The sequence below is a fragment of the Dermacentor albipictus genome, chromosome 8, assembly GCF_038994185.2.
Source record: "Dermacentor albipictus isolate Rhodes 1998 colony chromosome 8, USDA_Dalb.pri_finalv2, whole genome shotgun sequence".
Lineage (NCBI taxonomy): Eukaryota > Metazoa > Arthropoda > Arachnida > Ixodida > Ixodidae > Dermacentor > Dermacentor albipictus.
The window spans coordinates 103,133,719-103,160,510 of record NC_091828.1 but is presented as its reverse complement, the minus strand read 5'-3'; the positions used below and the strand labels follow the sequence as shown (position 1 = coordinate 103,160,510).

At 49.6% G+C, this 26,792-nt stretch overlaps 1 protein-coding gene across 1 annotated transcript in view; it reads right to left on the bottom strand.

Moving 5' to 3' along the window:
- Positions 1 to 26,792, bottom strand: part of LOC135913706 (pre-mRNA splicing regulator USH1G-like) — a 125,041-nt gene that overhangs the window by 8,498 nt on the left and 89,751 nt on the right. Inside the window, exon 2 of the mRNA XM_070523875.1 lies at positions 2,388 to 2,559. Within this exon, the coding sequence (XP_070379976.1) occupies positions 2,388 to 2,559 (172 nt within the window). The remainder of the gene's footprint in view (positions 1 to 2,387; positions 2,560 to 26,792) is intronic.

Here is a 26,792-nt window from a genome sequence, read left to right as displayed (position 1 = left end):
TCACCCATCATGCGCCTCTTTCTTTCCATGTTCCCCTTTCCCCAAGGCAGAGAAGCTGGCTACAGGAATATACCTCAGGCCGACCTCTCTACATTTCGTACCACTAAACTTCCCTCTCTCTCTCTCTCTCTCCCTCTCTCTCTCTCTCTCAAAGCGATGGTATCAACTGAGCCGGAACGCCGTCGCAACCGGTTTCACCACAGCTATTTCTTTTGTTTGTTTTTTATTTTCTCTTTTTCCTTTCTTTATTACGACCTTGATGCGGCGACGTCACCAGTTTTTTCTTTAGTGCCACCAATCATTTATCAGTATTATTAAACCATTATCACGTGCACCAATCGGTTATTTTTTTGCACTCAGCAACCTCACAGTAGGCTTCTCTGCACACATACCCGTAATGCGGGAAAGTAAGCTTTCAACGCGGCCCAACGAGTACGGTTTTCTCTGTGATCAATTTAATTTTGGCCTATTTTATTTTTGGTTTCAATTGTTCCTTATCACTTATAAAGCTACCAATTGTCTACATTTACATTATTATAACAATATCTTAACTTCCCAAATCACGCATTTTTGTGCAGATAGGAGGCGTTACACTTTTCGCATGACAGACTGATTTTGCTGGAGTGGTCGCCAAAGAATGCTTATGCATTAGAAGTTTGCACCCACTGGAGCCTTATACCCGTGTCACACGGGCGTTTGGAAGGCCTTCCAACCGATAGTCAGTTGACTCAAAGGTCAAGTTCGAGCTGCTACACGGGCGATTTCGACGGCCGCCGAGTCAATAGTCTATCGAGTCAACGGAGCACCTTACAACTCTATCGAAATCTCGAGGGCCTTTGAGCAACGGAAACGGAAACAGCGCGAACATGCCCTTTCGTTCACAGTGTGCTCCAACTCACGGTTAGAAAGAACAAATCAAACCAAAATGCTCTAAAAATACTATATATGAATGTTATCAATTATTCAATAAAGTATTTTTGCCACTTGATATGCGCGAACTACACACACTCTCGACAACAGCGACGTGCAGCGACGCAAACGTTGCCGCAGTTTCGCTACTCAACAACTTAAAAACTAAACATACATGTAAGACAATGTATAAACAATTGATTTAATGTATAAAGAAACATAAAATAAATTATAGTGCTTTTTAAGTGGTTTTAATTCTGTTTAACTTTTTGTGACATGAAAACGAAAATAAAGATACGCAGCGCCACACAATTTGGCGAGAAACGCCGGAACCACCCAACGGCCTTTCAAAAGTGCCGTGTAGCAGCGCGACAACTCCTTTGAGTCGATAGAGTTCTGGCGTTTCGACGGCCGTCGACTGGAAGGCCTTCCAAATGTGCCCGTGTGACACGGGTATTATCTTGTCTGGCAACGATAATCGTCATCTGCGCCTCGCTCGCGTTTCTTTTCTTGTATACTCTGCGTTCGCTAATTTCCTGTCAGGAATGCTGTGTCACGCTGATAACGCGCACGCCGTCCATGACGTTGAAGTACCGGGCTCGCAGCGGTTAAGAAATCAAATGCGGCCAAGATAGATGACGATTATTGTTGCGGGACGAGGGGGGCCCCAAGTGGTGAATCTTTTTTTAAAAAGTGGTTGGCTAGTGTTGCACTATAAAAAAAAAAAGGTTACACCCTTTCGGGTGCATATTTGCCACACGACAATAATCGCCATCTGCCTTGCTTGCGTTTCATTTCTTGAAAACTCGACACTCGCTACTTTCCTGTCGAGAATGCTGCGTCACACTGATAACGCGCATGCCGTTCGTGACTGGGAAGTACCGGGCTCGCAGCGTTAAAGAAAGGAAACGCGGGCAAGACAGATGACGATTGTTGTTGTGGGACAAATACAACACCCCAAAGGGTGCAACTGTTTTTAGAGTGTACACTCTTAGAAAAATTGACACCCTTTGGGGCGTATCTTGTCCCACAACAATAATCGTCATCTGTCTTGCCCGCATTTCCTTTCTCTAACGCGGTAAGCCCGGTACTTCCCAGTCACGAACGACACGCGCGTTATCAGTGTGACGCAGCATTCTCGACAGGAAAGTAGCGAGCGCCGAGTTTTCAAGAAAGGAAACGCAAGCTAGGCAGATGACGATTATTGTTGTGGGACAAATATACACCCTAAAGGGTGCAACCGTTTTAAGAGTGTAGAGTGTGTACCGGACAAAAGATACACCGAAAAGGGTGTAAAAGCTGGCGATGTTGTTGCACAGCGCGTGAATGGGTTTGGGAAAATTACAGAGGAGAAAGAGCGGTCTTTCGCCTCTGCGGTAATGAACTATTACCAACTCCCCCAAGCTTCCACCGCTGTAGAATGTTTTCAGATGCGCATGATATATGTGAGTGTGTAAGCTCTGGCTGGATGCGCATACCTCTTCCCTCTGGTTGATGGAGGCGACGTCGGTGGCCGTGTGGAAGTCGTTGTCCAGCGCCCACAGGTTGACGCCGAAGGAGACCAGGAAGGAGACGCAGTTGATGTGGCCGTTGGCCGCCGCGCAGTGCAGGGCCGTGCTGCCGTAGTGGTCGCAACGGTCGGGATCACCACTGCGCAAAACGGGAACGAGGTGTAAACGACACGGCTGCAAGAAGAACCGCGCACTTCTAACGCCAGAGGTTAACATTAGGAGGGTGCAACTAGATAATTTTAGTGCGTCCGGTATTCCGGCAAGCGCGGGCGGTTTGCCGGATGAGCGTGGGCGTAAACGTGAGCGGCCAGATTGGTGGCGTCAGCTGGTGGTGCAAAGCTGAACCACACAAACACAGAGCCAATTACTATGTTCCGCTTAGCTGCTGGTGTAAATTGTCGACAGCGGCGTAATCGTGTTCACAATTACGCCGCTGCCGAAAATTTGCACCAGCAGCGAAGCAGAATATGGTTTCTGAAATTTTAGCACTGCGTTTGTCTGGTTGAGCTCTACGCCACCAGACGGCTACACCGCTCCGCCCGCTCAAGTTTACGCCCCCGCCCATCCGGCAGTCCGCCCAAACCAGCCACCCCCGTTTGCCGTAATAGCGGACAAGCTAAAAGTCCCTAATAGAGAGGTTTAACGGGTCCGGTATTCCGGTAAACGCAAGCGGACTGGACGTTTTTACCGGATGAGCGGAGTCGCAAACGTGAACGGCCTAAAACAAGGGGCTTTAGAACGGCCTGAACGGTGCAGCCACCTGGTGGCGCGTAGTTGAGCTCAATCAAACACGGAGCTAATGTTGCAGTAACCAAGTGTATTGTACTTCGCCGCTGCCGAAATTTACACCAGTGCGAAAGTAAAATACAATTGGTTACTGCAACATTAGGTGTGTTTGTCTGGTTGAGCTCTGCGTCTCCAGGTGGCTGCACCAGGCAAAGCCGTTCACGTTTGCGCCGTCCGCTCGTCCGGCAAAAAACGCCCAGTTCGCTGGCGCTTGCAGGAATGCGCCGGACGCGCTAAAACTCCCTAATAGCTCGGCGGCGACTAGGCAGCGTGTTATGGGTCAACGAGTAGCAGCATAACACAATGGTCTGGACGTTTTTACCGGATGAGCGGAGTCGCAAACGCGAACGGCCTAAAACAAGGGCTTTAGAACGGCCTGAACGGTGCAGCCACCTGGTGGCGCGTAGCTGAGCTCAATCAAACACGGAGCTAATGTTGCAGTAACCAAGTGTATTGTACTTCGCCGCTGCCAAAATTTACACCAGTGCGAAAGTAAAACACAATTGGTTACTGCAATATTAGGTGTGTTTGTCTGGTTGAGCTCTGCGTCTCCAGGTGGCTGCACCAGGCAAAGCCGTTCACGTTTGCGCCGTCCGCTCGTCCGGCAAAAAACGCCCAGTCCGCTGGCGCTTGCCGGAATGCGCCGGACGCGCTAAAACTCCCTAATAACTCGGCGGCGACTAGGCAGCGTGTTATGGGTCAACGAGTAGCAGCATAACACGCCACAGAACGATCCCTGAGCGAGTGCCAAGACATCGCGATGTCCCGCTACAATAAAAAAAAATTGATTGCTGCTTGAAAACACAGTTCGCGTTGCCTTTCACGACTGCAGGCGCGTGCGCACAACCGCGCGTACTACACGACGTAGGGCCCTTCCCCCTGCTCGAGCTCACAACAATGGGCCGCGAAGGCATCGAAAAAATGGCTGTGGCTTAGCTAAGGTTAAGCCCAGGATGCGAAGCATACTAGCCTTTATTTTAGTTGTTGAACCACTGTTTAGCCTGGTGAACTGCTGTTGCTTGGCTGTATTTGGTTCGGCTAGACGAAGAAACGACTCATGCAGGCGAGCGCACGAGCTGAGACCCGTCTATGCAGCTGCGCGGCCGCAAGCGAGCGCACGAGTTGAGCCTCCGCTTTTGCAGCTGTTATGACGTCATATGTAGTGTGCTTCGCATAAAAACCGGTGCAGATGGCCGACTCATCGGTGACACGCGACGACGCTCTCGACACTGCGGCAGCGCGTTTCGTCGCCTCCGTACGTCGCACGCAAAGGCGCACTCACGAGCCGTCGTTCAGGCGACCATCCATTACCACATACATCATGGCACGCGACGTAAAATGACGTCCACCCCCCACAATCCACTTCGCTTCTGCACTCCTTCATTCTGGTTTCCTATTACGCTTTGTGTTTTCGAAAGCTCCTTTGTTTCAGCGGTCGCGCGCCGTCCGCACGCCGCGGTCACGTCGTTGGCGTCACGCAAGCGGCGCACGTGGTCCTGTGTTTCTGTACGTGCGCATGCTTGATGCGTACGTGCGTGTGTTTTCGTGTGCACGTGCTTGTGGGTGTTTATGTATGTATGTGTGTGTATGTATGTATGTATGTATGTATGTATGTATGTATGTATGTATGTATGTATGTATGTACAGTCGACCAAAAAAGTTTACGGACCAAGAGACCTGACACAAAGCTGAATATCTCCTCAGTCTCAAAACACAGCCTGGCATTCCCATTTTTAGCCTTTCGTGGCATATGCGAACAGCATTGTGATGCACAATTTTACTGGCTGCTTTTAAAGGTTGCTCGTATATTTTGAATTTACTGAGTTGCCGTGGTCCGTAAACTTGTTTGGTCGACTGTACGTACGTATGTATGTGTTTGTGTTCGTGAGTGTGTGCGTGTGTGCAGGCTTGGTGTGTACTTGTGTGTTTGCGCGTCAGTTTGCGAGTGTTTGTGTGTGTATGTGCGTTGACGTTTGTGTTTAGACGCGTACGCATGCGTTTGTTGCGCGTGCGCAATCGGGCACGTGTTTGTGAGCGCCCGTGCGTGTGCCGGGGGAGCGGGGCGACGGAGGGGGAGAGGCGAGTCACGTGAGCGCCCGGTGCCATCAAATAACAAAAAGAAAAACACCGGCCGAACGCCTTCGACGACGTCCATAGTGCGAGAACCGAGTTCCTCGCGGCCACACGCTGTCGCTTCTCCGCGGGCCTTACACAGCCGTGAGAGCGTAAACTTTTATTTCAAATCAGCAAGATTTGAGTCCGGCGTCTTTTTTAGTGGGTCTGGGCACCCGCCGCGGACGCGGTTCCGAGACCTTGTCTCGAAGCGGCTTCCTCGGCTCGCTGGACGGCCCTGCAGAGTTGTGCTGTCAGGTCAGAGCTGAGCAGTGCGGTCATCCAGCGTGACCGGAGGCTGGCGGTGGAAGAGACGGAGGGGTCGGCCGTGAGAGTGCACGCTCATTTCTGCACGGAGGTCGTTTGTAGAACAGGGACACAAAACGGGCAGTCGTCGCGCTGCCGGCATAGCAGCCATCGTGCGGCTTCGCGGGCCGCGCGCTGATTTTGCGAGGGAAAGCAAACAGCGAGAAGTGCCGAAGAACTTGGCGCCGAGAAAACAGGAAGGAGCGTGTACAAAGAGGCAAATGGGCGAGATGCGTGACACGGAGGATGCTTCCCCCCTCCCCCAGCTGCTTGTGCGTTATACGCACTACCAGGTGTGCTACGTGCGATCCGTTTTTGTTTCTCTCGCTCACTTGCGTACGTGTCGTTCACGTCATCATCGTCCACGGCACCCCGTTTGCTGTGATTAAGTGTTAGCAACTTCCTTCTTTTTTTTATTATTTCGGGGAGGGGGACAGAGGCTGTGTACCATTACACACCGGACGGCTGGTTTGACAGTGTTAGGTGGATCTTAAGCTTCGTTTTAATTCTGACGGAGCCGGCAAAAAAATAATAATAATAAGAGAAGGAGAACGGCCTCGCATGGACGACATCGAAGTGAAAACACGATGGGGACAAAAGATGTGTCCCAATACGCTCCGGACGGCTGATATGACAATGTAGGTGGACCTTAAGTACCGTTTTAATTCTGACGGAGCCGGCAAAAAAAAAAAAGAAAGAACAGCATCGAAGTGAAAACACGATGAGGGTTGTTATACTTTGCTGTCCAGACAAGATGGCGGCTGAGCAAAATATGCTTCGAAACTCGGGCGGAAGTTCGAACGTCTGCGCAAAAGATAACTTAGTCACGTTCTTTTTTTTTTTTACGCGGCTTTTTTTTTCTTATGAGCACAAGACACTCGGAAGTACAATTATGTAGCGGCAACCATAAGAAAATGGAAATGTCACGTAACGACACTCATATGTAGGACGCTGGAAACAAAATCACAGCGACAGCCAGAGGTCACTACAAAGAATATAAGTCGAAAACGACAACCGTAACGACAATTAATTCGTCACACGCCATCTATCGAACGCTTCGCTTATGCATAGATCCCGACATACGCGTTGGACCTGCATAAATTGTCCCGGATCTTTTCGCTATCAAAACGGTAAAGTGGTCCAAGACATGACATTTGTGTGCTCTTAGGCACACAGATACACAACAGCAAAAAAGAAAAGAATGTGCGTATACCACCGTAAGCGTGCGTACCACCACTCGCTTCTGCGTATACGGCAATTACCGTACGGTATCACCGCATATTGTATCACCGCATCATTATACCTTACGGTAACGTGGTCTCTAGCCAGGAGGACGAATTTTAGGCGAATCCGCGTAGTAACGATCACTCCCATGCAAAGTAAATATAGCCGTATATTGAAGCTCCACGTAGAAACCACTTGCGTCAGAGTTCTACTCTAGTATTTATTTTATTTTATTTTGTTATTTTTTGTTAGGAAACTGTAGAAATACCCGTGAGACCAGCACGAAAGGAGAGCCGGACAGCGGTCAGCATCACCAACGCACACGAAAGAGTTCGAGGACGAAGGCAGCGAGAGGTGAGAAGGGGTCGGGGTATCCTTTCATATCGCGTAGGGGGGGGGGGGGGATCAGCACTGGTGGAGGAGGGGGGGAGGTAAGGAGGGGGTCAGCGAGCCACCTCACCTCCCGCCCACATATCCCCTCCGCCTCCTCAACCTTTAGTGGAACGGTCGGCGCGTCCACTTTGCTGAAATGGACGCCGCGTGCCGGCGATGACCTCGTTCAGTTCGGACCGCGGAGGATGGGGCGCCGCGGAGCAGACGGCGCGCCGGTCCTCGAGCCGGACGGCGCGGTACCTAACGTACGTTTTTTTTTTATGCCAAGCATATTACGAGAGCTCAACCCAGCTCCTCAGGCGCGGCGGTGTCGCCTTCAATACCACGTGACACCGTGACGTCACGACAGAGGAGAAACGGGGCTCCAACTCGCGCCGTCGCTCGCGGCGTCGCCTTCAAGGCTGAGCACGTGACACCGTGACGTCACGACAGAGGAGAAACGGGGCTCCAACTCGCGCCGTCGCTCGCGGCGTCGCGGCGGTATATAAGCAGCTGCGCTTGCCTCTGCTAGACACTCACGAGGTGAGATGCCTCCTGGAGACAGAGCTGCTCGTTGGAATGAGAAGCGAAGGTTGCGGCGTGCTACAGAGACTGTTTGTAGGTGGCTTTGCTACGGCGCAGCGACTACGCGCCTCGCATCGGACGCGGTGAGCGTCGAGCAACGCAGCGTTCGGCGCGACAACGAAATGTGCGCCTGAGCAAGCGCCGCACGCCTGAGCCGACGCCGACGACACCGGCTTTTCTGCGACACGAGCTCCTTAACGCTGTCGCGTTAAAATAAAGGCTAGTATGCTTCGCAACCTGGGCTTAACCTTAGCTAAGCCACAGCCAGTTTTTTTTTTTTGATATGATATAAGGAGATGTTGGCGCACAATTTAAGGCGCCGGCTACCCCTCATCTCTTGAGTGGTTCCGTCACACATCGTGCAGCGTTCAAGGTTACATATCAAATAGTCTTTTCACACAAGCACCAGGACTTATCACGCAGCGTTTCCACAGGAACACTATGACGTAAGGAACACATGGTACATACAATATACAATGTATATGTCTCCACACTTATGTAGATGAAACTCTCAAAAGTACAAAAGATATTGCCGCCTAATAACACATTGTCTAGTCAGCGGGTGGTACATACATCGTGCAAATGCATTATCACATACAGTCACAACAGAACAGTCAACATAACATAATTCACAAACAGACGAACGTTCTCGTGTGTTGTACACCACGAGAGGCCACAGCCCAAGAATGAAAAAAAGGGTGAGGGTACACAGATGGGTAAACAGATGGGTAAGGGTAAAACAGTAAGGGTAAACAGGGGATGCGAGAAGGGTAAACAGATGATAGAGTGTGTAAGCGCGACCGAACGAGGACGTGGAAAGGAACAGATACACAGAGACAGCGCTGTCTCTGTGTGTCTGTTCCTTTCCACGTCCTCGTTCAGACGCGCTTATACACTCTGTCATGTATTCTAAGCAATTAGTCCGCCAACGTGTTTTAACCGGGTAAACAGATGCCGCGAGCGCTCAACCTAACAAATGAGCATTTCTCGCTGACGAATTCTGACGTATACGCTGGTGCGGAATGTCCTCCCGACACATCGATACAGCTATGGTACATAATTGCTATTCAAGTGTTCTTTTTTTTTTGTATATGCAGGTATGGTAGGCTTGTTGTTTCTACAGGTATGGTACGAACGTGAAAGCGATTTTTTTCAGTGCATGAGCATTGGGAGCGTCAGAGTGGAAAAGCGCGTGTGTGTGTGTGTGAAGTGTGGGAGGCTGGTCACGTGGTAGAGGTATAGAGAGGATATTGGTGAGCGTGAATAATATGTACACGGTTGTCTGATCCGAACCACCGACAGTTTCACTTCGCTCCTCGAAGGAAGCCTGCAGGACGTGTGTTCAGTGAGCTCCTAAACAACACTTTGCAACTTTGCAAGTTGGTTTGAACGCGGTTAAAACTTACTATATATATATATATATATATATATATATATATATATATATATATATATATATATATATATATATATATATATACATACTTATTTCTATATTTATTATTTACTATTTACTACTATTTACTATTTATTATTATATATAAGGGGTTTTACGTGCCAAAACAACTTACTGATTATGAAGCACGCCGTAGTGAGGGAATCCGGAAATTTCGACAACCTGGGGTTCTTTACCTTCCACCTAAATTTAAGTACACGAGTGTTTTCGCATTATGCCCCCATCGAAATGCGGCCGCCGTGGCCGGGATTCGATCCCGTGACCTCGTGCTTAGCAGCCCAACACCATAGCCACTAAGCAACCACGGCGGGTAAACGCGGTTTAAATCGTGGATCCGGGACCTCAAAGAGGTGCGACGCAATGATCAAGCATTTCTCCTCGCATCTACCGCTAAATCGCCATTAAATTTTTTTTCTTTAATTTAAACACAACGGTTAGATGACAAAAGCTGCATGTCCATGCACGCGGAAGCAGTTACCGCGTCTTCATGTTTGCAACGGTAAAAAACTACATTTTCGTTGCCTAAACGCGGAGATGAATATGCATGGAACTATGTGTGCACTATACGTTGCCTTGTTGCTGCTTACCAAAATATTCTCCAATAAAATAAGGACAACACTGGACTTTAGTCAACCAAGGGAGCAGGCTAGCTGGCTGCAGGAAGGTTACTTTACAATGGATCACATCCATGTCGTCAACCAGGTTATCGAGAAATCCGCAGAGTACAATAAGCCTTTCTATATGGCTTTCATAGATTAGGAAAAAGCATTTGATTCAGTAGAGATACCAACAGTCATAGAGGCATTGCGTAATCAAGGAGTACAGAACGCTTACGTAACTATCCTAGAAAATATCTACAGAGATTCCACAGCCACCTTAATTCTACACAAGAAAAGTAGAAAGATACCTACAAAGAAAGGGGTCAGACAAGGAGACACAATCTCTCCAATGCTATTCACTGCGTGCTTAGAAGAAGTATTCAAGCTATTAAACTGGAAAGGCTTAGGAGTAAAGATCGACGGTGAATAACTCGGCAACCTTCGGTTTGCCGATGACATTGTTCTATTCAGCAACAATGCAGACGAGTTACAACAGATGATTGAGGACCTTAACAGGAAGAGTGTAAGAGCGGGGCTGAAGATTAATATGCAGAAGACAAAGATAATGATAAATAACCTGGCAAAGGAACACGAGTTCAAGATCGCAAGTCAGCCTCTAGAATCTGTGGAGGAGTAGGTCTACCTAGGTCAACTAATCACAGGGAACCCTGACCATGAGAAGGAAATTCACAGAAGAATAAAAATGGCTTGGATCGCATACGGCAGACATCGTGAGCTCCTGAATGGGAGTTTACCGTTGTCATTGAAAAGGAAAGTACACAATCAGTGCATTTTACCGGTGCTGACATACGGCGCAGAGACTTGGCGGCTGACAAAGAAGCTTGAGAACAAGTTAAGGACCGCGCAAAGAGCGATGGGACGAAGAATGCTAGGCATAACTTTAAGAGACAGAAAGAGAGCGGTTTGGATCAGAGAGCAAACAGGTATAGAAGATATTCTAATAGACATTAAGAGAAAAAAATGGCGCTGGGCAGGCCATGTAATGCGCAGACTAGATAACCGTTGGACCATTAGGGTTACAGAATGGGTACCAAGAGAAGGAAAGCGCAGTAGAGGACGGCAGAAGACTAGATAGTGCGACGAAATTAGGAAATTTGCGGGTGCTAGTTGCAATCGGTTGTCGCAGGACAGGGGTAATTGGAGATCGCAGGGAGAGGCCCTCGTCCTGCAGTGGACATGAATAGGCTGATGATGATGATGATGCCGGCGCCTTTGCGCCCCCTGATGAGCGCAGGAAACGCCGAACTGAGGCATTGAGGTGTAGGATCAAAACGAGAACCTTTGTGACGCGTTCCGCGGGTGCAAATGGCGAAGAGCGCTTGCAAAACGAAAAGGTTTGCGAATACTGCCCGTGGTCTATATATGCGTATATTGCGGTGCCCCAGATTTAATTTTGTCCGCGTGCAGTCTTTACTTTTTTTATTCGAGGTGCACCGAAAACACGGTGTATACGCCTGAAGCTGCTTTCGCACTCCGTTCCCCCCATAGGAATGCGGCCCCTGCCGCGGCTTGGGAGTCGAATGCGCGACCTCGTGAGCGACTCTCTCTCTCTCTCTCTCTCTCTCTCTCTCTCTCTCTCTCTCTCTCTCTCTCTCTCTCTATCTATCTATCTATCTATCTATCTATCTATCTATCTATCTATCTATCTCTCTCTCTCTATCTATCTATCTATCTATCTATCTATCTATCTATCTATCTATCTATCTATCTATCTATCTATCTATCTATCTATCTATCTATCTATCTATCTCTCACCGACCCGCGTGCATCTCTATGTCGGCGATGCGCGCCTTTCCACAACCTTCGTCCAAAGAGAGGAGCGAAACGAAATTGCGTCCTTCGACGGCGTCGCGTCGAGTTCACGGCGACGACGGGGGGCCATCGCAGTGTAACGATCGCGCGAGCTTTCCGCACACACGTACGCGCGTCCCACGGCCGTGTCACGTGACCGTAATTACGTGGCGAGCAGCGCGTGTTTGTTCGCTTGTTCGTGCGCGCGTGCGCGCTCACGTGCAGGGCCACGAATGTGGAACGGCTGACCCGCGGGCGACCGCGCGATGCTGGCTGCCTGCGAGGGCCATAGACAATTGTAATAACCAGTTCCGAACACCGCCGCTTCGCGCTCGTGTGTAGTGTATAAATGCTCGGGGACCGCAGACGACACACACACAGCTAGCGCCACCATGCGGGCGCGGAGAGCAGGTCAGCAGTGCCGAAACGTCCCGTCTCGTGTCCCTCTGAGCGCGGCGCGTATTGTTCTTCGGCCGGAGAAGTCAATCGGCGAAGGTGACATGATAAATGAGTCTCCGCATGTACTTGGGGACGCGTTTGCCAGACGCGCCTCGTAAGAGGGGCAGATGCTACACTCCGGGGGTCCACACTCCTTGCGACCGTTAGTTCGTTCACTCTTTATCTCATATGTCCCAGTAATTGATGCAGCTCTGCCGCCTGTTCGCCCGTGTGGTACTTATAAGGAAGACACACAAGGCAACAAAACATTGTAATAACCACTCTGTAGCACCGCCGCAACGCCGCGTATACAAGAGTGTAAAGCCCCTCTGTATAGACGAGATCGCCACCACGCGGCATGAAAGAGCAGGTCAGCGGAGCCGAAACGTCTCGATCAGCTGCGAAGCCGGCAGCACGACATCTTCGTAGCGAGGGTGTCGTGATATAGCACACGAGTGCGAACGTCCGGTACCCGCTGTACGGTGACATGTACAGTACGTCTGGCGTACGATGAGACAGATTTCCTTCACGTTCTCCGCGATAGTGCGTCATAGTTCGTCTGCACGCTCTGATATCATTCAACTATAGTGACTTGCATAGATCCACTCGCTCGCCCGTTTGCCAATCCGGAATTCTTGAATCCTGCGACAACGTTTCCGTACGCCCCCGCGCGCACGCCGACGTGCGCATGTGCGGTTCCACTATAGGTTCCACTAGGTTCCACTAACGTTACTGTATATGCTACCAAAGGTAGCATATACAGTAACTCTAGGTTCCACAAGACAACGTCGCCACTATGCGGCTGCGAAGAGCGACTCGGCGGAGCCGAAACATCGATCGTCTGCTGCCGAGAGATTGCGATCGCCGTTCCTTCACTTGCATGTCTGATACCTCGTTCTCCTGCTCGCTCACAAATACACTCGCTCACCCGTTTGCTCATCCGGAACTCATAAAGACTGCAATATGAACGGGTGCAAAAACAACGCCACCACGCGTATTTGCACGCACGTGCGGCTCCATCAGATAGATTTAGATTAGGGGACGCAAGCGGCTTGCGTACGCAATAGGGGTGACAGCACTGCACATGCGCAGACCCAGATGTAGGGGGTCTGCGCATGCGCAGTACCTTGGCCCTTAGTTTGTGAGTACGCAAGCCTACGGCGCCACAGTGCACCCACGAAGAGCAGTTTAACGGAGCCGAAACGTCAGCCGCTACCGGAAGAAGCAGACGACGAAGGTGACATCATATATATTTTAAAACTGAGGCCGAATCAACGATTCAATTTAGCAGCTCCTGTGGACAGCGTCCGCTAAAAAAGATGAGGCCTGTGATAATGATTATATACAACGGAAAAAAATATAAAGCACGTAAATATACCGCTTACAATATAAGCGTTCTGTCACTCCTGCGAGCCACTGGAAAACGGACAGAAGAGAGAAGACGTCGCGGCACGAACGCGTACTGTCACGCTGTCGTGACGGCGTAGAATAACATTCTCAAAAGCGTGACTTCGAAATGTAAACTTTTTAATGGACGAACCTGCGTCCAGCAAGACAAGTGGTATACTCAAAGCTCAACGATAGCGGCGAGCACAGTCTGCGACCGCGGAAATGTCACCTACGGGTCAAGCGCGCCGGCCTTCATACAGGACTCGTCGAAGGTTCCAGCGCAATCGCTGGTGCCCGGGCGTGCCCTCCAGGAAGTACTACACAATTCGCGTCGTGCACACAGATTGCTCATGGCATGGTATGGTAAAACTTTAACGAAGTCCTGCACGTCGTGAGTCTTCACAAAGCGGGCCGCTCCCACGTGGGATGGCTTGGCGACAATCAGACAATGGATAGAACAATCGAGAACATTCGAGAAACTTCCGATACATGCAGGCGCGTCCTGCGCTGAGCGATGACGTTTAACCTTCGTTAGCCGGTGAAAAGCTGTCACCTTAGAAAGATAAACGAGCACACGTGTCAGTATATCACAAAGAGTGCTGCAGATGAGACCATTCGAATGCATTTGCAAGGTTATTCTTTCGAATACTTTCGCCCATACGTTCCTGGATTTACTCGGTCACGTATAGGGTATATTGGGGAATGAAGACAGAAAGACAGGGTGACTATATGCAGTGCATTCAGACAGGCGTTAAGTGGGTTAACTTGTTCGGGTAATAAGCTAACAGGGTTTAATTATACACAGTGAGCGGCGTCCAGCACTGGCAGTGTTCAGAATACTTGCCCGCGAGGCGGTCTCGTCATATCGTCGTCAAAAATAGCGCTCAACTTTCATTCTAAATTTTCTTTCAGCCTTCCGACATGACACCATCACGTATGCAAGCTAATTACTGGGCGTTTTATTTCCAGTCGTGGTCACTGTTTTCTAAGATATAGAACCTAAAGAAAGACACTTGGTGCATCACAAATACTCAATGTATTGTTTTACTATTGTCTCTGCGTTCTTTAGAGTAATTCGCTTCAGCGGTGTTCAACGCTATATATAGGTATACGCATCACATCGCACGAGGCTTCCGGCTTTTATCGTGGCGAATGAACAAGCAAGCAAAAGCACGTCGCACACCACGCGGAAACACATCTGCTCCAGACATAATCGGAAGTTCGGGACCCACGTGACCTTGTCCAGCCCTTTCTACATAGCTTCCGGTCACGAACCGCATCGTCTGCTTCTCCGCGGCAGCAGCAGACGAGCGCGAACTACACTGCGCGGGAACTGTTGTATGCAATGCGACACGTTGGGAAGCACGAGCAGAAAGTAGATTGGTTTCGGCGCCCTTAGAGGCGTGATAGGGAACACAGGCCTCACATGAAGTTACACCCTGGTTTTCCTAATTTCCGGTCTGCAACGGCTTCGTCTGTATCTCTGTACCGGAAGCAGACGATACGCAGCAGAAGTACAATTGGCACCAGAAGTTGGCAGCATCGGCAAAGATCCGACCAAAGGAGAGGGTATGCAGACACGAAACAAGCAGGCTAGTTCCACGTCTTTGCGTTGAATTTCAGAACACTACTAAAGGGAAAAATGGCGCAGCGGTCGTTGAGGATTTGTTTACGAACTGACGTAGGTCCGGTCGGACAGCGCATCGTATAGCTTTTCTTTGTAGTTCAATTGCCCTGTGCGCTAGCGCCACACAGCTATTATCCGCGGTGAAAAATACGTTTCTAGCAGATATATATCACAATCCACATGAACATAGTTGTTCGAAGCCACAAGGGCGGAGCTCAAGTAAATCCATGTCACTTCGGGCTTGAAGAAACCCCCCGTGCACACTACATAGCGTCACAGAAACTGCGTTATCATTGGAATAAGAAGAAAAATTCATCTGGTGTCTTACGTACCAGAACCGCGATCTGATTGTGAGGCTCGCTGTAGAGTGGAGGACTCCGAACTAATTTTGACCACGTGGGGTTGCGGCGTCCTCATCGAAATGAGGCAACCACGGTCCGGATCGAACAGGCAACCTCGAGCGCAACACTATTGCGGGTATGCACTCAGTAACTACGCGACCTCATCCTCCCTGGGTGCTACTACGCTGGACTCTATCGAATTCTGCTATATCGTCAAATTCGTCATCTCTGATTCGTTTTGAGGGCGGCTACACCACCTTCGATACGCTCAAAACGCCAACCACGGCGGGATCTGAGTACCCAGAAAAGCAACCGCCTGACTGCGGGCAACGTCCGGTCTGTCGTCCGCTTTTCATTTATGCCAGTACGTAGCAGAGAACGCGCACGTACCACGTGATTTTCTCCGCCCTGACTGCAAGTTATAATGTCAAGTCTTGCGATAACGGTGCTACAGTGTAACGGTGTCGTCTGCATTGTTTTTCTTCTGCCAGTAGCAGACGGCGCGAGCAGGCCACGTGATCTCCTCCACCCTGACAGTGCGTAACGTCCGGTCTCACGACAGACGGCGTCATCTGCGTGCGTTTATTTCTACCAGTAGCAGACGGCGCGCGCGCGCGCCACGTGATCTACTCCACCCTGACAGGGCGTAACCGTCCGGTCTCACGACAGACGGCGTTATCCGCGTGCTTTTATTACTTCTGCCAGTAGCAGACGACGCGCTCAACAGAAGCGACCAGCAGCAGCTGCGCCGCGCAGACCACACTGTGCGCGACCAGCAGATCGAGTGCGTCCAGACAAAGAAGTATAGAGGAGGCGGTTTCTGTTCGTGCTTGCAGAGTGAAAGGAAAAACAAGCTCGTGTAGGAGGGGGCAGCTCATCTGCATCGAATGGTTCCCATGGAGTTACACGCGCGCGCGTGTCTCCGGCGAGGTCAAACAGGCCACGGCGCGCAGGCACCCGTTGCAGGCCGGGTTCCGCTTGCAATGCTGACCCCGACTCTGCATGAATGGCCGGGAGGGAAAGATAGACAGAGAGAGATCCCACTCCGCGAAGCCACCATCTATCTACGTTGCGCCGACCCTGTTGATTCCGTCGAGGGGAAGAACATGCGCGATCATGAAGGGACCATCAGTCTCGAACATCGGCAACAATTATGCTCCGTGTACTGTATAACGGTATACGCAGCTCAAATGCTTGCTCTGCTACAGAAAGGCGAGAGTAATTGATAACCAAATAACAGCACGAATGCAGTCAGTTAGGCACAGTATATGCAATAAAGCGCACCGATAGCACGTGTGCGTAGCGAAAACCAATCAGTGTGAAAACTTTTTAAGGTATTCAAGAGAAACTAAAGAGAAACCCTCAATCAGCATGGCTTGTTAGAGCATTTTCGTTCTTTTGAAACGTTATTTTCGTTAATTTCATGGTATTACATGGTGACGATTAGAAAAGTAAACGAAAGTCAAAGTTCCATAATTTCAATTCCACGCAGAAGCTTTAGCGACCGTGCGTCAGTGTGACGGCATGGATTTTGCAGGATTTTTTTCCAGTGGTAGCAGCAGTAGTAGTAGTAGTAGTAGCAGTACATAATAGTAGTATAGTAGTAGTAGGTAATAGTAATAGCAGCAGGTAGTAGGAGTGGCGGTGATCATCATCATCGACATGTTTTTCTGTCCACTGTAGGACGAAGGCCTCTACCAGTGATGTCCAATCGCCCGTCCTGCGCTAGGCGATTCCAACTTGCGCCTGCAGTTGAGTTCAACGCCGCCCCACGGCTGAAGAAGACACTACGATTCCCAAAAATTGCCGATTCTCAAAAATTGCCGCGAAATGTCAGTGAAGTGCAGCGACCACTTCTGTCGCGGGGCGACGTTGCCAGCCGCTTCTTCCGAGTCGAGGTGGTGCGTTCATTAAAGGAACGTTCTAGATTAAGGGGGTGGGAGGGGGGGGGGGGTATCGGCGTTTACAATGAGAGAAAAGGGTGGCTCTTTGATTAATCCCGGAAAGGTTAGGTCAGCCTGGCGATACGCTTATCGTACCATACCACAGATGCTAATGATGAGAAACGAAATTACAACGCACACTGAATGCCAGAGAGACACCACACAGAAGACGAACCACGACACTCAGCATTCTAGGTTAGAGGATCTCGTTCAGCAGAGTTTCCTTAGAATCTGGTCTAATATCACTCTTTACAACACAAAGTTGAGAGTCATTGGTCTCAACGAGACACGTATATTAAAATTAGTTCTCATGTCACGTGTTGTGACGTGCCTTCCGCCACGTTGTGCGTCCGTAACGTGGACTGCGCGTACCGCCTCGTGTACCTTGCGCACTTTCATTTCACGCACTGCAGTGCGCATAACTTGATGCATTTTGTGTGTTCGCTTGATGCACCGTCCGCGTTTGTTTATTTCATTTGTCTGTTTGATATATGATTCTTCAGAATGGTGAACCTCGCCTGCCGGGCATCGAGCTCGGTTCATCGAGAGAGGACGTCAAAAGGGGGGGGGGCAATCGCGCACGCCCGTACGTCACGCCACTTTTGTTTTCTCTCGCCGCGGTGCATGTTTATTTCAGTGTCTCTTTCATGTGATCCTTCAGAATGGCGAACCTCGCTTGCCGAGCATCGAACTCGGGTCATCGAGAGAGAACGTCAAGAGGTGGGGGGTGCAATCACGCATTACGCGCGCACGTCACGCCGCTTTTGTTTTCTCTCACCGCGGTGCGTGTTTATTTCTTTCAGTGTCTCTTCCATGTGATTCTTCAGAAGGGTGAACCTCGACTGCCGAGTGTCGAACTTGGGTCATCGAGAGAGGACGTCAAGAGGGGAGGGGAGGGTGGCAATCATGCATAACTCGCATACGTCATGCCGCTTTTGTTTTCGCTCACCGCGGTGCGTGTTTATTTCTTTCAGTGTATCTTTCATGTGATCCTTCAGAATGGCGAACCTCGCTTGCCGAGCATCGAACTCGGGTCATCGAGAGAGAACGTCAAGAGGTAGGGGCCCGGTGCAATCACGCATTACGCGCGTACGTCCCGCCGCTTTTGTTTTCTCTCGCCGCGCGGCGTGGCGCTGTAGGCGGGCCGCCATTGTCGGCCTCCGGCGGCGGAACCGACTGCCCCGCCTCCGAGACGAGGGCGAGGCTAGCGTCTCGGAAGAGACACCGCCCCGGTTGAACTTCACAGGTCGCTGGAGTTTGGGGGAGACGCGCATGGCGGCAGAGTGACTTTGGGTGGAGTAGAGAACATCGTTGCGCAGAGCACGAGGGGATGCGACGGTGCGAAGGAAAAAAAAGTGAAGGAGACGAGAGGGGGCAATTAAGGGGGCGCAACAATTTTCTTTGAGAAGAAAAACACCCTGCATATAAACGATGACGTCTCGTACCGAAAGTCTTGTGATGCGTCATCGCGTATGAGGAGTGAAAGGCCTTGAAGGAGAGGTCGCGGACGGGGATATATATACAACGCCAGTAAATGAACTGCCTTGTCTCTTTATCAGCGGCCAGAGAAAGAGCCCGCCGTAAATCCAACACATGACCACACTTGTATACGTGGACCCACGTTGGAGAACGATACGATACTGGCCTCGCTTAACAGGAGTACCGATATGAAATCTTCGACTTGTCGCGCTTTTTTTTCTTCTTTTGCGTTAAATGAGTGTCCACACCCTTTTCATATTCGTGCTCCGCGTTGCGCACGAAACACACGGACTACGGACGACACGAGCGGATTCTGTTCGACGGGAAAACGGTTGGATTCAAACATTTGTAGATACAAACAGATACAAACATAGACAGTAGTTCACCGGACAGTGCGTGAAGTACCCTAATGAACTGGCTACGGCTCGCCTAACCTTCAGCTCTTTCGAATGTCCGCATCGTCTAAACCAAGGAAGAAGTGCTGGGTACACCACTATAGAAGTAGTTAGTAGTAGTAGTAGTAGTAGTAGTAGTAGTAGTAGTAGTAGTAGTAGTAGTAGATGTAGTACCCGCCGCGGCAGCTCGGGTGCTATGGCGTTGCGCCGCTAAGCACGAGCTCGCGGGTTCGATGCCTGACCGCATTCAGATCGGAGCGAAGTGGAAATAACGCTCGGGTATACCGCGCACTGTGCGCACGTTAAAGAACCGTGGTCGAAATTCATTCAGAGTCACCGACTACGGCGTGCGCCTCATTACTCAAATCGCGCTCTTTTGCCACGTAATACCCAATAATTGAATTTTAACTTAATTAAGCTATCTTGTGTGCCTGCCCGCAGTACAGTCCGCAGAGGGCATGCCTTCGCCACGAACTTGACCAACTGGACGACCAACCGCTATCCGAGAAAACAATTCTACAACATCGAAAGGACCTACCGTCACAGAAGAAGGCCGTGCAAGCACTATTGCACTTTTTTACGATCTACCGGCCTGTCTGAACGACTTTAACTGGAACGCCTTTTGTGTGTGTGCCTCCATGTGTGCGTGTTTTTTTTTTTGCTTTTTCCTCTCTGTCATCTTTCTAACCCCTATCCCTCATCCCCAGTGTAGGGTAGCAAACCGGAGACTCATATCTGGTTAACCTCCCTGCCTTTCCTCTTCATTCTCTATCTCTAACTTAATTTAGCAGTTATAGTAGTACTTCCAGCACCTGCAGTAGTTACTATATAGCGGTGACGTCAAATATGGGACTGTATACTGTGACTTGCACGGTCCAACGTCTCTGACAGCGCGCGACTTGGGACAAAGACAAAAACAAAAAAAGCAGACAAAGGCAACCGCTCCCGTAGTGCCTATCCCCCGCAGTAGGTCTGTGCCATTAAATAAGGTATCATCATCATCATCTGTTGTGTTCTTAAACAAGATCATTCCATTAGGCACGCGCCGAATACAAATCCGTGCGAGCGACCAAACTGATTTATTTCGCTTCCCTTGAAATCGTTCAAGCGAGAAAAAAGAGAGAGACAGAGAGAGAGAGAGAGAGAGTACGAGCGACTCCATTATTTTCTTTTTTTGTCCCCACATCAAAGCGGGAAGAATTTAAGCGACGTCACACCTCCTATACGGGCGCCAAGAAATTTATTTATATCGTCTTAAAAGGACGATAATCGCGGCCAAGCCCATACAGTTAGACGATCGCGTCCGAAAACAAAAAAGGGGACCCACACGCGCGTGAGCGGAGAAACTAGGCCAAGAAGCGGCGGAGGCCGTGTATATGTATGCTCTCTCTCTATCGCTCTCTCTCTCTCGCCAGGTGCGTACGCACACGTGCCATCTATGCCCTTCACCTGCCGCGCCTGGCAGGTATACTGCATAGTATATGTGTACGTATAAACTGAGCAGCGGTCAATGCACGAGTCAGAAGGGCTTTCCTGTTGTCGACAGAATTGCATGAGCGCGCGCACAGGAGGTGTACCTCAAGGGGGGAGGGGGCGGAGGAGGAGGAGGAGGCAGGGTTGCTGTCAATCAGTCCAAGCGGTGACGAACGTCGTGAGAAGGACGAAGCAACTCGACATAGAACAGAAAGAAGGGGAAAAAAAGGAAGAAGGAAGACATACATCAAGGTTTTTTTTTCCCGCATTCCAGTGCTACTGAATTAAAAGATTTGTGGCGACGAGTTCTGGGTCTCCCGGTTATACCCCAAGGTGTCGATGATGTGTACACCACCCGTGGGCAAACGTATACGGACCACGGGGTCGCCGAAAGAAACGCTGAATTTCCTCTTAACTACAACATGCGTAAGCTGGAAGTGGACGAGCATACTAGATTTGAAGTTCTCAATTCCAAAGTTTGGAGCGTGGCCCTCAATTTCAATTTACATTAACGGGCAGAGGATAAAATCGGCTTTGCCCCGCGGAACCCCTCGCTCACGGTTGTATTACCATCAATGCAAATTGAAGCGCGAGCCGGATATGTAACTGGCCAGAGAACGACTGCGTCGCTTGACTAGATGGGACTGCGACGTCTAAGCACCCTGGAGCCTGTATCATCAGCACGGATCACTTGGAAGTGCACGTCCTGGAGCCCGAACCGAGTGCAGTGTTACAAATGCAAGCGAACTTAGAAGCGGAAAGGCGAACTGTCGTATAGTTTCGGCATTACCGTTTGAATCTGTGCCGATGGTGCGTTCTCCTGCTCATCAATCGCCGCTTCAGGTGCAGGTTGACGAACACGAGCTATGTATATACAGGGTGTCCCAACTAGATTAAAGAACATACAAATGCTACGCAGCTGGACAGAACCAAGATAATGTTGTTTGCCGTCACTAGGAGATGCTCAAAGTATTTTTTTGCATTCCGCCGAATTAATTTCATTTCATTATTATTATTATTATTATTATTATTATTATTTCACCTTATTATTATTATCATTAATTAGCCTTATTCTATTAATCAACTTCTCAAATACTATTTTCGAATAAAAGTGTAAATGAAAAAACTGCAGAGCAACGTGAAAAACTCCCTATGCAGCTTTCTGTTGCTCAATACTTGCTACACAAAAGCGTTTTTTTTTTTCGAGCGTGAAAGAAGCCCACGAATGCACGATGACTGCATCGAAGCGGCCAGTCGCACGGCAATATTGCACTAGTGCTACTACCTCGGAGTCGGCTCTGATTTCCCTATCCAAAAACAGGTGAAAAGTGCAAATGTTCTCCTTAGACCACTGTAGCACCGCTTCGAAAGAAACTTGTTGCATTTAAGAAATCACGGCTGAATTAGCTGGCAGCTTTGCACCATGGAACAGATAACATTATTGTATAGGCTGCGGCCGCTAGAGCAGCTGATGCGGACGAATGCGATGCTAATATGATGGGAAAGGCAACACGCTGCCCGCGGGGCTACCCCACATTGGTCCACGCGATTAATCTTGGAAACGGCAACAACGACGAACAGGAGAAGGCGGCATCAAGGAAGACAGAAAACTAAAACGCGATCGAGGAAGATTTGGAGATGACGAGACGAGTCTGGCGTGGCGAAGATGGGCAAGCAAGATTTAAAAAAAAGATAAACAAAACAGAGCAAAACAAAAAGAAAGCGTAGACCAGACTGAAAAGAAGAGAACAACAAACACAGTAAAAGAAAAAAACGTAGGAAGAAGGGAGTCACGCACACAGAGAAAGGACTGCGGACAGACTGGCAAGAAGTTGCACTAAAAAAGAAAGCAGAAAACCGAGGGAGAGGGGGGGGAGGCTGGTTTCCAAGATACAGAAGAATTTTCTAGGCGAGGTGGGAGATCAGAAAGTGCAGAAGTCCGTTAATTTCCTCCAACGTTGAGAGTCAAGTGTGTGTGTCTGCGAGTGTGCGGCTGTGACGTATAACATCGAACACGGTATAGCGAAAGCCGTATCTGTGAACGTTCGCCTTCTTTAGGCTTCTTCACTTTCATGGAACTTTTTTTTTCTCTCTCTCTCGCTGGATACGGTTGAGCGCGTCGAAACTATGGACGAAAAAGAAGCGTGTTCACACATCTCGAGAGAGAGAGAGAAACAAAAAGTGAAAGACGATCGAAACAAGGAAATGTGCTCAAGTGAAGCAGGGTTGAGACAAAAAGAGCGAAAGGAAGGAGGAAGAATCGAACTGCCCCTGTGTATGCCCAGCTTTCCGCACAGGCGGGAGACTTCGGCTTCCTTACAGTGCACGGAACTTCCCCGTTTGTCTGCGAAGCTGCGCGCGCGCGGGCAAGGTTGCGACGGGGAAAGAAAGAGCCTAAAAGGAGACAGTGCGTGAGAAAAGAAAATTTCGGCAACTGCTGCGCCGATGTATACCGGGACTACTCCTAGAGGAGGGGGAGAAGCGAAAACCAGACCTCTTCATTCAGCTTGCCAGTTGTTTTTTCAGACTCGCACACTCACCTATTCGCCCACTCGCTCACGGACTCGCTCGTTGACTTATTCACTCACTCATCCACTCGCTTAATAAACACTAAATCACTCAAATGCTCACGTACTCGCTCGTCAGTTCAGCGAATCACGTACTCCCTCAAGCACTCACTCACTCACTCACTCACTCACTCACTCACTCACTCACTCACTCACTCACTCACTCACTCACTCACTCACTCACTCACTCACTCACTCACTCACTCACTCACTCACTCACTTTCAGTGTCGACTGAGCGGGCGTGACGCAACGCTGCAGAGCACAAGACAGCGAGTGCGATCGTAGGGCCACTTATATGCGGCCGAATTTCGACAAGGGCCATAGTATGCAAAAAGCGGCACTCTAGTGAAGCTTCGGCGCACGTTCGTAGGATGTACTTCACTGCATAGTTTCCAAGTGCCAGGGTCTGGCTTTGGTGCGTTGGAATAAACCAGAGCGGAACCAGATCAACCAATATACACGCCACGAACACACACACACACACACACACACACACACATACATAAAAAAAACATGCGTCATTTACATTTTCCTCTTTTCCCCTCCGCGTTATACAGACAGGATTTGCAGCCCGGGTATACTCCAGCGCTTGGACGCTATATAGCCACGTTATACCCCGCTGAACACGCAGTCGTCACGTGACGCTTGTCGTCGCGGAACGTATACACGTATATACACATAAATCGCCCGTGGGGGGCAAACGCGCTTGTGGATGCCAGTGGGAGCTCGTGCAGATGGATCGTAGGGCCAGGGTGGAGATCAATCAGAAACGAGCGGGCGGAAACGAAAGAAGGAAAAACAAACACAGCGAATGAAAAAGCGAGAGCGACTGTACCTCGAAGACCACGAGACCGAGCTGCTCCCACCGACAATATTCCCCGACTGCCCCACTCACTGCCTCTCTCTCTCTATGAGCTATAAGACGAATAGCGCCCTAAGGCTTGAAGTACACGCGCGCTGACGCGCAGGTAAACATACGGAAAGCAGGGCGTGCAAGATAGAAAGTAAAAAAAAAAGAAACAACGAAATGAAGCGCGAGTCGAAACAGACGAGACGGAACGGAGAAAACCGAAAACGGGTCTGCCTCGTCAACTGCAGGACGTGCGCGTATCACAACGCTGACGGCGGCGTCGGCGACGACGACAGGTGCCGGAGAGGAAAACGAGGTGCCCGCCCTCGCCATCCCTCGCCCACCCCATACACGTACGCTCACTCACCATCGAAATCCGTGCAGCGCTGCATAAGGCACCGGACTGCAGGCGGACCACTGAACTTAGACTATATATATATATACGTGTGTGTGTGACTGTGTGTGTGTGTGTGTGACTGTGTGTGACTGTGACTGTGTGTGACTGTGACTGTGTGTGCGTGCGTGCGTGCGTGTGTGTGTGTGCGCGCGTGCGCGCTTTGCAATGTGGCGAACGCGGCTTAAATCATTCACTCATATGTGCGACGTGATGCTGTCGCATTGCTCTCGCATATGCAGTGGCGTAGCAAAGAGGGGGGGGGGGGGGGGGAGGACTACATTATGTTCTAAAGGAACCAAGTATTAAACACGGCAAGTTTCGGGAACCTTTATTCAGCCAACGCGGCCCAAATGCGAAAGCATACTTTGGAATCCCTGACGTCATGCTGACGTAACGGCGCTGGGGTTTCGGCGCGAAATTCAAATACTGATATTTGGACCTTCATTTTCTCATCTAATAATCAAACTATTTCTTTTTTAAATGACTGCCTGCAGGGTTCTCAAACAATGATTCATTAGTCTAAAGTGATTTATTGTTTCGCTTTAGTGTCCCTTTAACTTGAAGCTCATGCTTGACTTGATATAAACGACGCCTGGTGCGAACGCGCCGAAGACGCTCATTGCGTTTCTCTGGTGCGTTGACGACAGGCGTCGTTTAAATCAAGTCAAGCATGGGCTTCAAGTTAAGTTGCATTTCTGACTACGGAGGTGATTAGACAGCGACCCACGCACCTAGTTTGGCGATCTCAACCGGGACGCTCACACAAACGCGGTGTTTTTAACCCGTTTCTCCCAAACAGCGTGTCACCACAAACAGTCGAACGAGCATATAGACTTGGTGGTTCCCACAACCAGGATGCCGTTAGAGAGTTTGCAGTACATCTCCTGCCACTTTACAGACCATAAGGACATTATTGTGTCTCTGTACGTAGAGAAGCCACCGCGGAGCTCCAGCGACGGTGTGGGAGTCGCTTAGAGGATCGCTTACCACCGGACGACGCTAACAAAACGGGCTTTGACAAATTAACAGTCACGACGTACAACGATAACATATGTGTCCTTAATTGTGTACGGGTTGCGTCACACATTCGTAACACTTACTGGCGTCAAACAAGCTGCACCTTTACGCATCAAGTGCTGCTTGCGCATCAAGTGCTCCGCAAGTGTCATTGAGGTAGCAACTTATAGCGCGAATAAAAACACGGGAACAAGAAAGACGGACAAGTCCGTCTTTCTTGTTCCCGTGTTTTTATTCGCGCTAAGTTACTACTTCAAGTATGGACGACCAACTATAGCCCAACAGTCAACTCTTCTAGAATGTCATTGAGGAGGTCGACCTGAAGTGGCACACGTATACTTGACACTGCGGCTTCGTTATACGTCTTGCAAGCAGTCCCAGCCCTCAGATGGCATGCGTTTATGGGTTACCTAGTGCGCTTTCCAAAAACTGGACAATCGACCACTTTCTGTGCAAGTGCTGCTGGAACACCGCCCCCATGCATCGCCCGTCGACCCATAAAGCGGTGAAGGCGCTTTTGTGTTGCGACCATCTGTGACTTTTAATGCAGTTTCTGTAAGACCACAGGCGTCAGCAAACTGGCCGCAATTTCCTTCTTTCCTTCCCTCCTCTCTCTCCCTGTGATCTTTGTTTTCCCCTTTCCCATTCCCCCGGTGTAGGGTAGCCAACCGGACGTTATTCTGGTTAACCTCCCTGCCTTCTGCTTTTCTCTTCCCTCCTCCCCTAGTGTGCAGCAGGTTTTCACCTTCACATGTTACAAGAGTGTTAACATGCTGCCGAATTTTCTTTCCTTTTTGATCTTTTAAGTGCGTCAAACAGTGATTTGCGTGCTATGTATGTTAACATGTAGGTTCTGTTCTTCTTTGTGGTGAATATTGCCTAAATATTGTATAATTTTGCTATGTTTTCTTTTGTATGTGTTCATTATGCATAAGTGTTATTATACTGCAATTACATTTGTTTTAAAAGCCTTGCTGTGAAGCCAATGCCAAGCGAAAGGGGGCTGCGGCTTTGTCAAGCTGTTTCTGACAGCTTTTTCTGCGCCTCCGCTGTCTGTATTTGTACAAGGCAGAAATAAAGAATTTGAATTTGAATTTGAATTTTTTTTTTTAGTGAACGTTACTTGCAAGCTTTTCTGCGGAGCCGCATAGTCCCGCGGGCAACTGCGAAAGGGAAAGCGCCTTATGTCAGCACTGCACGCAA